The sequence below is a fragment of the Molothrus ater genome, chromosome 1, assembly GCF_012460135.2.
Source record: "Molothrus ater isolate BHLD 08-10-18 breed brown headed cowbird chromosome 1, BPBGC_Mater_1.1, whole genome shotgun sequence".
Classification (NCBI taxonomy): domain Eukaryota; kingdom Metazoa; phylum Chordata; class Aves; order Passeriformes; family Icteridae; genus Molothrus; species Molothrus ater.
In genome coordinates, this window is record NC_050478.2 from 129,673,456 (window position 1) to 129,689,535 (window position 16,080).

The window sequence follows — 16,080 nt, forward strand, 5'->3', positions numbered from 1 at the left end:
TTGGTTACTCTTCTCAGCTGTTCATAGGTGTTACCTGAAGTAAGTGAGATTACAATATTTTCAGGTAAAATGTGATACTTAAATTTGCAAACGTCACATGAAACCTCTTCCACAACAACTGTCTAAAGAAAGCAATGCAGGTCACAAACTAGTCTGAATTAAGTTGCATTTTATAGTTATATAGTCAGAAATGTATTGATCAATGCCCATTTAAAAATATTTTAATTACACATAAAAACTGTCTAGTCTTTCTTAAACCAACATATATATATACACATATAGATATATATATATGTGTGTGTGTGTGAACTATTTCCACATATATGTGGTTCAATCCAAAACTATTTAAGTGGGAGTTTCCCATTGCCTTTTTCTCTTTTAGAGAAAAACATAAGTTGACATAGTAAGTGAAACAATTTAAGATTTCATGGTTCTTTTAGAAATTTTGTAGTGTTAAAAAAAAAATTATGAGAATTATGAGAATAATAGTGTGATAAACATCTCCTAGTCTCAAAATGGGCTTAAAAATCAAGTTCAACTAGTAAAAAGTCTAATTCATAATTTAAGAAAGGAAAAATCTGAATTGAGTAGCAAAGCAAGTCCCATGGACACTACAGGAAATAAAACTAAAATTTTTTAATCAGGTGCACTTCCATCTAACACAGTATGAAAAACATACTACATGAACACACATCCAAAACCAAAATTAAGAACCTTGAAAGTGACATGAAGAACAATATAGAATGAACATAAATTACCCAATGGAGTTTTCTTATTTACTTTTCTTCTTTTAAAGTATTTGAATAGCAGCTATTTAAAAAAAAAAGTGTCAGTCTAATACTTTGGCAATAGAATCAGAGCACTCAAGACCATATTCTTTTCCCATTGTGGTCTTGTCAAAACACTAGAACAAAAAAGCAGCCCCAGTTCTAATCTCCTTTATGTAGAACAGAAATTACCAAAATATTTTAAAGAATTATATAGATTAAAAAGTCTGTTTGTAGAGCCATATAATGAGTGTCTTACACCATGCTGCATAAAAACCATGTGGTTTTGACTTGAAAGTCAATTTCTTCATTAACAGAATATCACATTCCATAGTATAATTTAGTTGCTTTATTTGTTTTCTAAGTGACCAAAACCACTATTTTAATCTGTGTTAACTGCACATGCCTCTGCAGGGGCTCTCCTCTGCCTGTACCATTCCTAAGTATCTCAGAGGACATACCAACAATGTGGCTTGTCCAAGTACTGCTTTGCTCTAATTTCACTACAACTTCAGGATTTTAATGATAGCCTGAACCCAACTACTAAGAAAAAATGTGGCACACCATCACAAATTGAACAACCCAAAGATTTACTCAGGTTGTTTTTTTAGGCAACAAAACAGTACACTTCATATTAACATATCAATTAATTAACTTCAGATATTTCCCATAGAAGTAATGGAGTAATTCCACAGGAAACCAGAGTCATATTGAATTCCTATTTGTTTTTTCATTTATCATAATGGGCTTAAAAAGTTGCAGGAAAAAACTCTTAATTCATCAAAATCCACAGAAAGAACCCTGCAGTATCTGATGATTAACTGACTTCTTGTAATATCATAATGTAAGCAGAGTTTTTTGCAAAAATGCATACTTGTGTGCCATGATTAGCTTAAAAAGCACAGGTGTCTCATGAAAAAGCTGGGACAAACACACTCATTTCCCACCACCAAGGCCCCAGCTTGACCCAACAATCCTGCAGTTCTGGAGCTGATCACAAATTTCTTTCTGAAGTACAGTACTCATATGGGACTTTGCAAAAATAGCTTCTGAGCTATTTCAGGCAATTTGCTCACTGATACTAAAGGAATTGGGACAATTGGAATGAAGTTTCAGTTTAGTAGGAGGAAATGCATAAACATATTCCCACACATTAGAGCTTCTGTATTTCTAACAGAGAAAAGTAAATAATGAAACACTCAAGAGGAAATTAAAATACATGAAGTAGAAAATCCACTGATGTTCACAATGCTAGGAAAATGCCACTAATTAAAAGCATGCTTGAAATGCAATCTCCAGTTATTTGGCACACACCTTTAAATGAGCCAGTCCTTCCAGTTTATCTAAAAACATCACCTCAGGAATCAATAAAAGACACAATTTAACATCATCTAACCAACAAAATGAACAGTCAAATAACTGTTTATACTTGTTTCCATTATGCACTCAAACTCTTAATTATTTCCTTTTGATTGCAAAATGATCAGACAAAGGTTTGATATTAAAAATCCTTGTCTTTTATGTGAGTATTAAAAATATGCAATTGATTCTAAGGTTTTTGAAAAGTCTGCTTAGCCACGTAAGCACAGAGAGACAAGCTTCAATGTGGTTTATCAAACCCACCCTCAGACACAAGTAGGATGATGAATTTTTCCTGTCAGCATCCTAAAGCATGGCTATACAATTTCCCACAGAAAATTCAAAACCAAGAACTCCTCCAATAAAATAAGGTTGTTAAGACCTGATCCTCCTAATATTAAAAAACAAAAAAAAAAAACAAAAAAAAATTACATTTGGGGTAGTCTCTTTAAGTTAAAAGACAGAAATGTTTTTTTAAAATTCATATTTAGAAAGGTCTCTTACTTTGGAAATGAAAATGAAAGCTTTAGCACAGTCTCAGTTGAAGTTTCAAATGATAAAATATTTTTTTTTAAAATATAGTTAAAGTTCAATTACGCAGGAGGTCTATGATTTAGGAACTAATAATTTGCAAGCAAAAGTGAATTACCAGCAGAAGAGAAGAAGGAAGAAGCAGCTGAAATAAGGTGATGGGTTGCCAGGGAGGAAAAGAGTAATGAGCAGTGAAGCTAAAAACATAAGGAAGGCCTAGAGAGGAGAAAAGGAAGAGTGTTAAGGAGAAAAGGGAAATCAGCTTATTACTAAGCAAGTTCCAAGTCAAGGAGAAATATGAAAAGAGTATCTGCAGATAAAATAAGCCAAGAAGATTTTTAAAAAGTGTAATAATTACATAGATACCAGGATAAGCAGCTATTCCACCAATCCAAGTGCTCTATTATCACCACAGATACAGAAGATCACTAAAAATTTTTGTGGTATCAAAAAAATAGGACTTCTAAGAGATTATAAAGTGCCACAAATTTCCTCTGGTCAAATAAAGAGAATTTAAAGAAAGATATTATGGGCTTTTTAATGAATAGTGAAAGTGCTCATGGTCTTGCCTTAGGAAAAAAAAACCCACACTAGATTCCACTGTAAAAGTCACATGCATGTGGGTTTCTGCTCAGTGATTAATGGCTGTTCTGTTTTCAACTTTATAGTATTAAAAGTATATAGAGAAATTGAAAAGTCTCTCTTAGCAGAAAGAATTAATGTTGAAAGTATTAATACTTGAAAATAATATTCAATTATATTTTTTACACCTCTAAGCTTTGTAGCCAACCACTGTTTCAGGCTATTTCACTATTTCCACAACTGCAGCATACAGAAGGATTCACACTTAACATAAATCTCCAAGTGCCACAGAAAGACTGTTAATATGTAAAGGAAACAGGATGTCAGAGAAATGGCATGGACCTTAAGAATTACTTTATATAGTATAAAATAGAAGTTAGGGAAGAGAACAAGTAGAAGCACTATTGAAAAACCCAGCCTTAAAATATTAAAAATATTACATTTTTGAAAAACAGGAAAGGAACCCGCTGCTAGGAGAAGAAAACTGAAATAATGGGAAAACAACTAAAAGAACACCCAATCCTCCACCTATAATGAACTAACTCTGCAACAGCTCCAAGGGTACAGAACAGAGGGAGCATGCAAAACAAACAAATTTGAATTGTCTTCTCTTTTGACTGTTATCAGAGCATTTGTGTGTGCAGTTACCTGTTAGCACTGTCGTTTGCTGCCTGGATGCTGCTGTCTATCTGCAGGACTGTTTTGTAATCAATGTACGCCTGTCGGTACCGCTCCATTGACTCGCTCGCCATTGCTCGGCGTAGAAGAGGCTTAAGGGAAAATGGCTGGAGCTCCAGAGCCCTGGGAAGACAAGAAGAAAAATGCAGGATTGAAAAGGAGTAACTGAATTAAGTGAACCATGATATACATAACTATATGCAACTCTGTGATTTCAGATGGCACTTACAGTAAAATAACTAAGGAAAATGGGTCTGAGTGGTTCATATCAATGCCCTAAATTACACCCAGTTTTGAAATTGTTAGTGCTTTTACTACAGCTTACTCTACTCAAAGCTCTGTCTTCCATCTGGAAAACTGCTCTCATCACCATGATATGATTAATGGAATGGCACCTGCTTATGAGCAAAAGCTATTTTTCCTAAGTCCTGCCTAGATTCACATGGATTTCAAGTATATGGTGCTTTTGCTTACATGACTTTCAGTTCTTCCTCCTTAAATGAAAGTATGCACTTGAAAAACCCACTGACTAGGACAGGAACATGCATGCACTTTTCTTTGGACTTAGGTTTTTGCCTGCCTTTTGTCTGTTTACATTTTTGATTGTCTGTCTGGTCAACACCAACCTCAACACTGTGCAATTAGAACCCCTTCCCAACACATTTGCATGCTGCATTTTTCCAGCAGTATGAAGCAAAGATTTTATTTCTCAAGAACTACCTTCTTTTCAATGATTCTTGCAAAAGAGAGAGAAACTTTTGAATAGTGAAATTAAGATGAGTCTAGACAACTGGATTTCATGAAGTCATAAAGCCACGCAGACTGAGATATCCCAGCTTTCTGCTACAGACATGTTTAGCTCCAAGATTAGACAAGGCTGCTCAGGGATTGATACAGCTGGGCCTGAAGACTCTCCACGGGATCTCTGCCCAGCATCTCTGGGCAACCTGTTGCAATGTCAAGCAGTGTTCATGGGGAGAAGGCTTCTCCTAGTACAACCCTACAAAATTTTTTACTTTGAAATCAAGTAACCTATTTGTAGGTAATCTATTATATTGTGTTGCCTACTGAAGATTTGACATTACATGTGTTTGCAGTTCTGCATCCCAGTCTCTAAATTTTTTCTACCTCTGTATTATTTCTACCACTAAGCACTATGAGTTCTTGCACATCCAGGAAATATGCATGACATTAAGGACACTATCATTAGATAGTAAGAATAAAAAGCTTCTAATTGGTAAGAATACAAAACCTAAAACTTCTGTATTACTGATTCCAGCTAAAGTTTTACATACTTCAAACTTCCTCAATAGAAAGATGGGTCTTAGATACACCATCTCAGCCAGCTGTCTGCAATCCTGCATCTATTTTAACAAAATAGTGCTAATGAGTAATTTTTTTCAGAGAACTTATTCTGTCAGGTAGAATACATACAGTAAGTTAAATGTTTTGTACCTTTGTACTAAAAAGGTACATGCATATTTTATTTTTTGTTTTGGAGGGCTTTTTTTAACAGTAGTGTTATGCTGTACAAAAAACCGCACTGATTAATTAATACGATTTCTAATTCTTTTAAGATTCTTTTTTGCACCTTAAGCCTCAGCATTATAAACTCAATCTATGGAAATATTAAAAAAACCCAAACCATCAAAAATACAGCATTAATTTAGTGGGACACAGTGTTTGGAAGTTACTGAAGGTGTCTCATCTTCTCTAACTCCTGTATTCTTAAAAGCCACAATAAGCAGAAAGGATTTTAGCTCAATTCCTTAACAGCTGTAATTATTGTTTATAACTATGTCAAGTATATATTAAAAACCCCCAAACCAAAACAATAAACCAACAGAGAACACACACACATACACCATACATGTGCTCAAAAGCAATTTCCAATACCGTGACAAGCATCTGGCTTAACAAAGCTTTTACATATCTGTTACTGTAGAACTCCACTGTAAACCTGCTTTGGTATTATAAACTCGAATTCCACTATGCATTTCTGTGAACATAATAAGCTTAAAAACTGCCCGTACACAGTAAGACATTAAGTTAAAAATTATTTCTTTCCTAGTTTCATGTGATTGTTTATGTAACAAAGGTATCTGTCATTTAGACAAGGAATCAGACTTTATTGGTACTGTTCTGAGTCAAACAGCACTAGCAATATATCAGTTAAAATGTTTAATCATCACCAGGAATGTTGTTGCTCTACATGGGAGGTTTCAATTTACCTGTTACAATCCTGAATGCAGTCACTGCAGTTCCCTTCTTTGAGGTAACATGCTGCTCTGTTTGAGTACAAGATACTTAAATCGTCTGGACTTTGTTCTCCTAAAAGAAGTTACAATGAAAATCAAATAGTATTACTGAATTTACACTTAAGAATTAAAAACCTGCATACTCCAAGCTGCACTGCAGCGATGCAGTTTGCTGACACTGCAAAGCAGTAAATAGCTTTCTTTGATCATGTCGCCTGGAATATGTAAGTATTCAAACATAAATGTCAACAGCTCTACCCCTAGAAAATTAAAACATTATTTCACTCATCATTCTGTATCTTCTGTCACGTGAACTGCTGTCTACCGAAATGATGCAAGATTTACTGCATGGCAACTCCTGTCAAAAATCCAGGGGCAGGCTAAATTCATTCACTTGTACTTCCTTTAAATCATCTAAACAGTTCTAGATTTAAAGTATAAGGTATTACACTCACCAAGACCAGTGACATATTCAATTGCTTCCGAATATTTGAGCACAGCTTCTCCAAACTGTCCACTCTTAAATAACTCGTTTCCTTCACTTTTTAGTTTTGCTGCAGTAGGAGGAAGTGAAGTGGAGCTGCCACCACCAGCCGAATGAGAGCCTTCCCTATGCGGTGTGGAGATCTCAGCTTCGGCGCTTTCACTCTTCTCATCGCTGCGTAAAAAGCCATTAACTTCGCCTTCATGGTCCGACAAACGCTTTTCTGACTTCTTCTTTGACGCGCCTTTTTTTCCCCCGCTCTCAGCGGAGTCCTTGTGCTTGTGCGTGTCTCTGTCCTGCTGCGCCTTGCCTTTGCGGTGCGACTTTCTGTGCGCGTTGCCCATCGCGGGCTCCCCGGCCGCCGCCCGCGCCGCCGCTGCCGCGCCGGAGCCTGCGAGGGCGTTAATGAGGCGGGTTAGAGCCGCATCAGCAGCGCGAACCATCGGCCCGCCGCGGCACGGGGGGGCGGCACAGGGACACCCAGCCGAGCCCGCGGCACCCAGAGCCAGGGGGGCTTTGTCTGCCTCGGAAAACACTGCTGAGGACACACAAAAATTCCTTCTTACAAGTAACCTGCAGGTGTTACTGAGAAGGGATTACTACGAAGCCTCATTGCCCCTTGCTGGGCACACGGGAACCCCTGTTCAGGTGTCAGAATGGTACAGGGCTCACCTTGACATTAACTCTTTAAATACCGCCTATTACAACACGGACGCTTTGATCTGCCGTGACCAAATCAAATGCCTGCGTGTTAAAGTTAGATCACAAGCTATCAAACTTGTAACGTTATACAAAACTTCCTCAAATATAATATGGAATAGGCAGGATAAAAGCTTATAAATCCTTCTCATGAAGATTTCATTTAACCATGTCAAAAATCCTTTTATGCATACTTGTGATCATTCAACCTTTACCGCTATTTATTACAAATTTATTTAGGAAAAAATCATAGAATAAGGGTATTAGATAATAAAATATCTCTCTTCCATATTCACCTGAATTCCTACCAGATTACCACCACAGTATTCAAAGACAGATTTCTGCAGAGCCTCTCAATACTACTAAGCACACAACAACTCTGCCTTTTGGTACAATTAAGATGCTATCTTCCCCTTCCCTTAACCTGATGTTCTTATCAGAATTTTTTCAACAGAATTTTTTCAACTATTGGAACAATATTTTCAATTGACTTTAACAAATATCTGACACTGACTCAGCATGGAGGAACTCCAGGCGGTCCAAAATGTTACTGCAATCAAACTGAACAGGATGGGAAAGCATAAGATTTGTAGAAACAACAAATCCTCTAGTGCCTCCTACCTAGCTGAGATCCCTGTTTTGAAATACCATACTTAATAATAAGTTCATACTCCACAGAGTGAGCAATGATAAGCTAAATCTACCCACACAGACATTTTTGTAAAACTTAAATTATTTATATTTGATACATCCACCCACTCACTCATCCAGTTGATGGTACCAAATACACCAAAAAGGCTTAAAGTCTATTTGCTAGGGAGAATGGTGGTAAAAGGCTTGCTGGGCAGATGAATGAAGACACCAGTATATTAAAAACTTCCTTAACTGACATGCTAAAATACTTTCATTTTACATACACCAAAACAGAAAAAAAAATAAATTTAAATGTCACAGACTAACAGGTGATAGGACAAGCTTTTACAAAACATAGTGAAACACTGTCAAAGAGCATCCCAGCTTCTAGAGACAAAGAGAAAGCAAGGCAGGCACACAATATGTGGTGTGAATGTTATTAATGTGAATAATCTGTAATTCCTGAATACAGGAAAAAATTTCCTAAAGATGAAGTGCACAGAACCAGTCCTGGATTAAACAGGAAGCATTTATAGCATTTGGAGTCTGGAGTCCCCCTGACAATAGGAATGCTGATAGTTACCTTATGTAGCTGCTGGGTAATACTAATTGGTTAAATACTTCAAGTCTGAGTAAACAGCATGCAAAAAAATGTACAGCTATACTTCTCAAATATAATTCTCATTGTCTTTTAGTTTCAGTCTTTAAAAGCAATGTTTCTGTACTGGTCTCTACAGAGAAATTAAAGCAGTATTCTGGGTTAAAAAAAAACACCAATACTTCTGAACTTTTCTTAAGGAAAAAAAAATTCAAGACACCTTAAAAATTTGAAGGAGAATTCGAAGAAAGGTAATGAAAAGTCTGGACGGAATTTTGACCAGAATGACAACAAATACACACAAGCAAGAATTTTAATTTATGTTATTACTAAAATAGCAAACTGAAAATGGAAGGACCATCTTAAAACTAAAGAAATCCCCACTGAATAATCTAACAGGAATATTTGAAGTTTGGTGAGTGTTTACTATTATATAATATATAATAATATATTACATATTATATTATTTAATATTGCAATAGATCAATTATATACCACACAGCTCAACAAATTTCTCCTAATTAAAAGGGGCTATTTCAAATGTATCAATTTATCTTTAAACTGTATTTATTACTTGAGGTTATAACTTCTGGAAACATGTCAAAATACCAGGTGCTTTGTCAAGCATATGATTTTTAGTTTTTGCAGTGCCTGAATACTGGGTTTTGTAGTTTCTAGGATGCAAGCAATTTTCTGTTTCTATTGTACAGAAAGGGCTCGATTTACTTTTGCTTTCATCTACATAGAAGATGAAGAGAGACTACACTCTATTTAGACTTTTTTGTTCAAAGTTCAGAAACCAACTTTTCAGCCCTAAAGATCACAAAATTTTTTTTTTTCCAATCTCTAAATTGTAAATTCAGTAGGAATGCATCAGGGTTACCAATTAGAATGTGAAATAAATGTGACTACATGACTGGACTACATGGACTACTGGACTGCCTGTGATTACAGGACTAGAGGTTTAGTCTACTTATTGCTGTTAGGTTCACAGAACATTTTTTATTCATTAACTGAACTGAATTCATCTTTGTTTCCAGTTGTACAAGAAAATACAGTGTAAACTATGAAAATACTTTCCACTTAAATCTCAGAAGTACTTTTGTGTATCACAGGAACACCTTGGTGTCAACTGACAATCTTCCATATGTTTAAAGGCCTAACCTTTCATCAACAGAATGGAAGTCTTCCTATGGAGCTAGAAGGCACACAGTCATCTGAATGCTCACAATAGAAAACACCCCCAAATCAACAGACATTTAAGGCTAGGGACATGATTGCACTCCTTTCTTCCAAGGTTTTAGCTCAGGAGATTCAGTAGACACCAACTGATATGGGAAAATATATTTTCCCTAATCTTGTGTGCCAATAATACATTATTATATCATACATTTACAGTCATACATTCATGATTAAGCTGCAAAACCTACAGACTGATTTAGTTTCAAGATAAGACACAGAAAACATAAAAGCCACCGCTGTGACTTTAAATACCTTAAAGAGCCAACATAACTAAAAGAAAGGAGAAGGGTGAAATCAGCCTAGGGATTTTATTCTGTTGCAGGCCAGAGGCCAGCCATGCAGCTGAATCTAAAAGCAAGCTGCCAATGCAAGCCTTCCTAGCCCCTGCTGCCTCACCTCCTCCTGCAAGCCATGGATTCTGATTATGCCAGTGGCTTCACCCAAAGAGCCTTGCAGTTAACCACACACTAATCCAGGAATGGGAGATACGCTTCAACTGCTTGTAAACTACATCCAGTACAAGAATTACAAGAATTACATGTTGTTTACCTCTAATACAAACTTCCAGGGCATAGAGATGAGCTCTTACAAAAAAAAAAAAAAAAAAAAAAAGAATTATAGTTTCCAAAACAAACAATAACAAAAATTATAGATGTTAACAAATTATACTTGATCATTTTTACACCCTTTGATGCAAGCATGGGAAGAAAAATGAGAAAAATGTGCTGGTGGAAAGGCAGGAAACCTGTGTGAGAGAAAGATCTCAGGAACACAAAATGTTCCCTCACCAGAAGAAATTTTTAACTGGGTCCATATCAAAGGGCAGGTGTACAGGGAAGTAGGTGATTTAGAGCACACAGGGCACAGGGAAGTAGGTGATTTAGAGCAACATTTTCCATTTGTCTCTGTTATGCCCATTCTAGAAAGAATTACAAAGATGTGTAATAAAACTGGGTTCTAGATTTCACACTCAGATCTACTTTAAGTAGTCAATGTAAGTTTAGTCTTCAAACAGGCAAAATTCTTTGCAAGAATATATGGATGAATTGTGTGAATAAACATTACTACCTCAAAGACAACTATTTTTCCTTAGGTTAAAATAAAGTAGGAAATGATAAGACATTACTTTTATCTCCACCACGTCTTTCCCGTTCTTCTGTATTTTCCTCTCTTCCTTCACCACTTTCTGAATCCTCTATCTCTTGAATAAGTATTTTTTTTCCTTTGCCTTGAGACTCAGATACAGGCTTTAAACCTTTCAGTTTCTCTTCAATCTCTAGCAGACTTTTCTACAATAGAGAAAAAAAGCAGCAATAGCAGAAGTGTTTTTATGATGTATATAAATTACAGTTCACGTACAGCAAATACATTCTGTTAAATAATCCATGAAATCCTGAAGAATTATCAAGATAAATGTTGCCAATATAAAAAGATGGTAATAAATGTGAATTTTACAAGAGTCAGCATCAAACCAAGAGTAATAGTCAATTTCTGTCTCTCTCACAAGAAATAGGCACAAGATATCTTCACATCTTTGTGTGAAGTTATCACATAAATAAATAAATACTTTTCTTGAATGCACTGCTTATCAAAAATAAAAAAACTAAATTCAACGGAAAAAAGTAGATTTATGATTGTGAGATCTGGCATGGAAGAGATGTGGAAAACAGGTTCTCTAGAGAATCTCCAAAAAAGCCTAAAATCAGAATCAAAATTTATGCTACGGAGAATCTGATGTCAGATGGACAACTGATGGAAAAATACAACTGAGAGAACAAGAACCAAGAGACAACAGTCCCTTAACAGTGTGGCAGAAGGACACTGTGGAATAATGATAAGGTCTGCTCCTCTTATAAGAACTGCAATTAAATTATCAAACAGCTTCTCATTCCATAATATTTTTCCATTACTCAAAAAATCCCCTTTAACTGCACTTGGAATCATCAAGGTTGGAAGAGACCTTTAAGACCAAGGCCAACTGTTAACCCAGCACTATCACTGTAACCCATAAACCACTAAATCACTTTACATTGTCAGAGCAGAGTAAGACACACCCAGCATTATGTGGTATTCTGAATGTAATTCAATGCTGTGCAAGAAAGTGCCTCAGTACTTTCTCAAGAAAAAGACAAGAACAGGATCAAGCAAAGATTCACATGGACAAACTACCCTGAAGAATTCCAGTTACTGACAACCAATTCACTTTTCTCCTAGTGATTCTGGATATGAACATGCACTCTGCATATGTTCCATACATTCATATTTATCTCAAGAGAGTTCTGAGGATTCTCCAAGCAATGAGAAACTTGAAAAAAATGCCCTGCCAAGCACTTCTCATTTTTGTATGTGCCAGCCAAGGCATAATAGCTGGCATGAATAAGGACAAAGTACAGATATCTGCTTTCAGCTACAAAAACACTGCTCAGCAAAGCAAGTAATGGAAGAGTGTAATCAAAATGAGTGACTCTGTCTGGTATTATAAGAAGTCTCAGCACAGCCTATTTGATACATCTTTTCACATAGACTGTTGTACAATTTGTCATCACAGACTCACAAGCTATTTAGATATTCAGTCTTGTAAATAGAAAATAAAAAGACCAAAATCTCTTTCAGAACTCAGATCTAAAGACATGTAATTAATTCTTTGCTTGATGTGAAACTCAGGAACTATTCTGGACAGGAACTTAGCTCCAGGAGCACCCTAAAAAGGATAAATGCTGTATGTGGTCAATTTGACACAAGAGGCATGTACCACTTTCTCTGGTACAAGCAATAGTAATAAATAACTCCATGGAAAGAAGCAGGAATCAACAAGCTGCTAGCAGCTTACAATATGCCACCAACAAGAGCTGGACAGAAGTTGGGACAATTGCACAGCATCCAGAAGTCATATGTAAAAACATTGGGAGGGTAGTAGTATGATGGACTCATAATTAACATACAATGAGCAGTTTACTATCAAAACTGCCCAGTACTGAAGGTTCTCAGGACACACAGAGTCCAAATGCATGGACTGTTCTAACCTGCAAAATATCCCTAAGATATCAATAAAGGACACAAACCAATCCTCTCCTTAACAGCTAGAGTAACAGTAGTTCAAGAACCATATCCTGACCCTAATTTTCAAAGAAAGCATCTGGCTTTCTTTGAAAAGCCAGAATTGGTTATGAAGAGTCCAGATTTATAAGAAGGTACAAAAGGTTTTCCAGTCTACTCTGGAGATGAAAAATGAGAATTTATAACACCACACTGAAGCAAGAGCAGAATCCAGCTCTCCTCCTTTTGGGTAAACTTTACCACTGTAACAACAAAAGCTTGGCATCTGTTGGATTTTTCTTCTCATTATGTACTCAAACTTAAATGCACCTATCTCAATGGATCTTTTCAAGAGAAATTTCCAAATAGCTTTGATCAGCAAGACACTAATACTGCAAGCATGTTCAGCAGAAAATGTTTTAGGCACCTAAATTACACTAAAGAGAAGGCTTTTCCTCACAATCAAGTCATGAACAGAAGATCTGGCCACATTCAATACCTAATTTCCACCACATGTGATCTTGGGAAGCTGATGAATGGCACAGCAGATTGAGTGTGTCCTCAAAACTCATAGTTACATCAAACAACATGAACTGCACTCACTTTAGCCTATAACTGTGTACAACTTCTTTCTAGCCATATTCAACTCGCTAATCTTTACCTTAGCCATAGAGTTTTCTGGTTCAACAGACAACACTTTATTCAGATCCTCTATAGCTGTCTGGTAATTCTGCAGATGCCTGTGGACAGTGGCACGACGCATCAAAGCTACAAAAGAATGAAGTGTATTTTTTATGCATTTAAAGTATAAAGTGAATAAAAATACACTGTTTTTTCTAGACATAATAAGTGCAATTGTGCAGTTTATAAAATTCTGCACTTACTTCTATATTACTAACAACTGTTTTCTTGATGATCTTTAATGATGCAATTTCACATGACATCTTTTGAGGCAGCAGTCATGAATTGTGAAGCACCTTTTCATAATTTTCAAATTTTCCACCTCCATCCATGCAAATACAGTTAGCTACATTCAAGTTCTTGACTTCAAACCAACAACTTTGCTTGTTTTCATGTCACTTTTAAATTAATTTATAATTCAGTGTGGGTATTATGGAAACACTGCATGAATACAAGAGGGCTTATAGTTATCATATGGAAAACGTGCTGCCATGTAAGAATTCCCTTTACCTATCAACAGGATGAACTGCATAAAACTTCACTAACCCCCAAAGAATGACTCAAATTGCTTTGGGGAGCTATGCAGTTCCCTTATTTGTATTTAGACCTGATGTAAGCTCAGTTCAGTCAACTTACAACATGTACCATTTTATTTGCTAGAGGTAAAATATTACATTGAAATTTTATTTTCTACTTTACCTTTTATGTTGCCAGGTTCCATATCTAGTACCTTCTCACAATCCTGCAAAGCATTGTCCCAGTCCTGAAGTTTGATTTCTGCTTGAGCTTTGTTGTTATACACAGCTGCAGTTGGTATTACTGATAAACTCCTAAAAGAAAGGGAATATTGCTTGTGTTAGAGTCAGAGTTAGAAAACCTGAATCTAGAAAAACTTCAGTACTGGAAGCTATAGGAATATTAATACTGGTATTCTAACCACAGTAGTGGTTAGAGACTCCCTCCTATGTGACCACAGGCAACCATCCGCCAACTAGATTTACTGTCTTCAGAGGCCTCTTGCTTGCCAGGACTTAGACCTGAGATGTTGCAGAGGAGATGCCATGGTTCATCTGTCACTTAGACTACTGCCTCCTCCTGCCATCCATGTAGAGTCCAAAGAAACTGCCAGATGGAACCTCTGAGAGATGAAGAGTAACTACACAGCTCTGGGGATTATGATGAAAAGGATGGTGGTGGGGGAGGACACATGGGATTCTCCTTGATCTTGCTTGTAAGATGGAAAGATTCAGCAGTGGATAAATTGTCCAGGTCCATGTCTGGCTGCAGGGCTGGTATTGTAGGTAGGGTTTTAGTTTCTGTGACAACAGGATCATCTCTGAGGAACAAGGACAGCTAGGATGCACATAACAAAATGGTGTAAGGGAATCTTTGCCAACGACCTTGTTAATGTTGCAAGGAAGACCCTAAACTGTGCTCTCTGGAAAGAATAGCAATGATAGTGCCTGGGGGACAGCACACTGCAATAGACACAATTTCATTGTGAAAAAAAACATGGCTGAAGAACAATCTCAAATACTTCCCCACAAATGCACAACACATGGGAAACAAAAAAAAGAATAAAAGCTCTATGCAGCTATGTTCCCAGTGGGATAATCTGTGCATGCTCTTTAAAAAGGGTAGGAGGGTGAGGAAGAAGAGGAGATGCATTCTAGTCTAAGCAGTGATTCAATGTGTGAAGGTTTGTCTTCACACACGAGGAACAGGCAAGAGACTGACAAGCCAGTCAAGAAAGCCAATGGGTAAGAAGAAGAGGTCAGAAGAAGAGGTGATTTTCCATTCTAGTCACAGATGACCCCTTCAGATTATTAACAATTCACTCCAAAATATTTTATTTAAATATTTATAACTCTAAGAAAATAGATTGCAGATAGGATTAGAAAAGTGACCAGTTAGAACAGCATGGTGTCACTATCATACATTTCAGAAGGCATACAATGCTCCATGGGGGTCAAAAATGGAAAAACTCTCCATTAGAAAGGATTCTGCCTATCCTTAATTATTAGTACCTTATTTATGTACCAAAAGCAGATGTTTTTACTTATTTTTATATTATGTATTTGTATTTTATTTATTGTATATGAAATACAGCTATAGACTTTTTTAATGTTTGTGTAAAAAACCCAAACAAAACAAGAAAGATCCTTAGGCTGCAAAAAACCAAACTCATCATGCATCAAATGCCTCAGTTAAGCAGCTTGTGCTCTATGAATATCATTCCAAGTGTGCACACACACATACATATATACAGATCTATCTATATCAGCAACCTCCAGATTAATTTTCATAAGCTTTTCTACAAAACCCTAACTCCTTCATTGACATTATGAATGATAATTCCTAAACATAAATCTTTAAATATTTATTTTATTTCTGTTCCACACTATTTCTATTCATTATTTTCTCCATACTTATCTGCACTGACCACAAATGTATTAACTTTCTCATACTTTTTTCAAGGTTATCCCACTATAATATCATAGCTCATTAATTATCTTTACATTTCATCTCACA

The 16,080-nt window shown here is 36.3% G+C and overlaps 1 protein-coding gene across 2 annotated transcripts in view; it reads right to left on the reverse strand.

Annotated features, from left to right (window-relative positions):
• Nucleotides 1-16,080, reverse strand: part of SPAG1 (sperm associated antigen 1) — a 37,642-nt gene that overhangs the window by 11,146 nt on the left and 10,416 nt on the right. For both annotated transcript variants that reach the window (XM_036406806.1, XM_036406808.2), the window contains exons 8-13: nt 14,248-14,378; nt 13,529-13,635; nt 10,958-11,120; nt 6,631-7,050; nt 6,149-6,248; nt 3,888-4,040 (exon numbers count right to left, since the gene is read on the reverse strand). In XM_036406806.1, the coding sequence (XP_036262699.1) occupies nt 3,888-4,040; nt 6,149-6,248; nt 6,631-7,050; nt 10,958-11,120; nt 13,529-13,635; nt 14,248-14,378 (1,074 nt within the window). The remainder of the gene's footprint in view (nt 1-3,887; nt 4,041-6,148; nt 6,249-6,630; nt 7,051-10,957; nt 11,121-13,528; nt 13,636-14,247; nt 14,379-16,080) is intronic.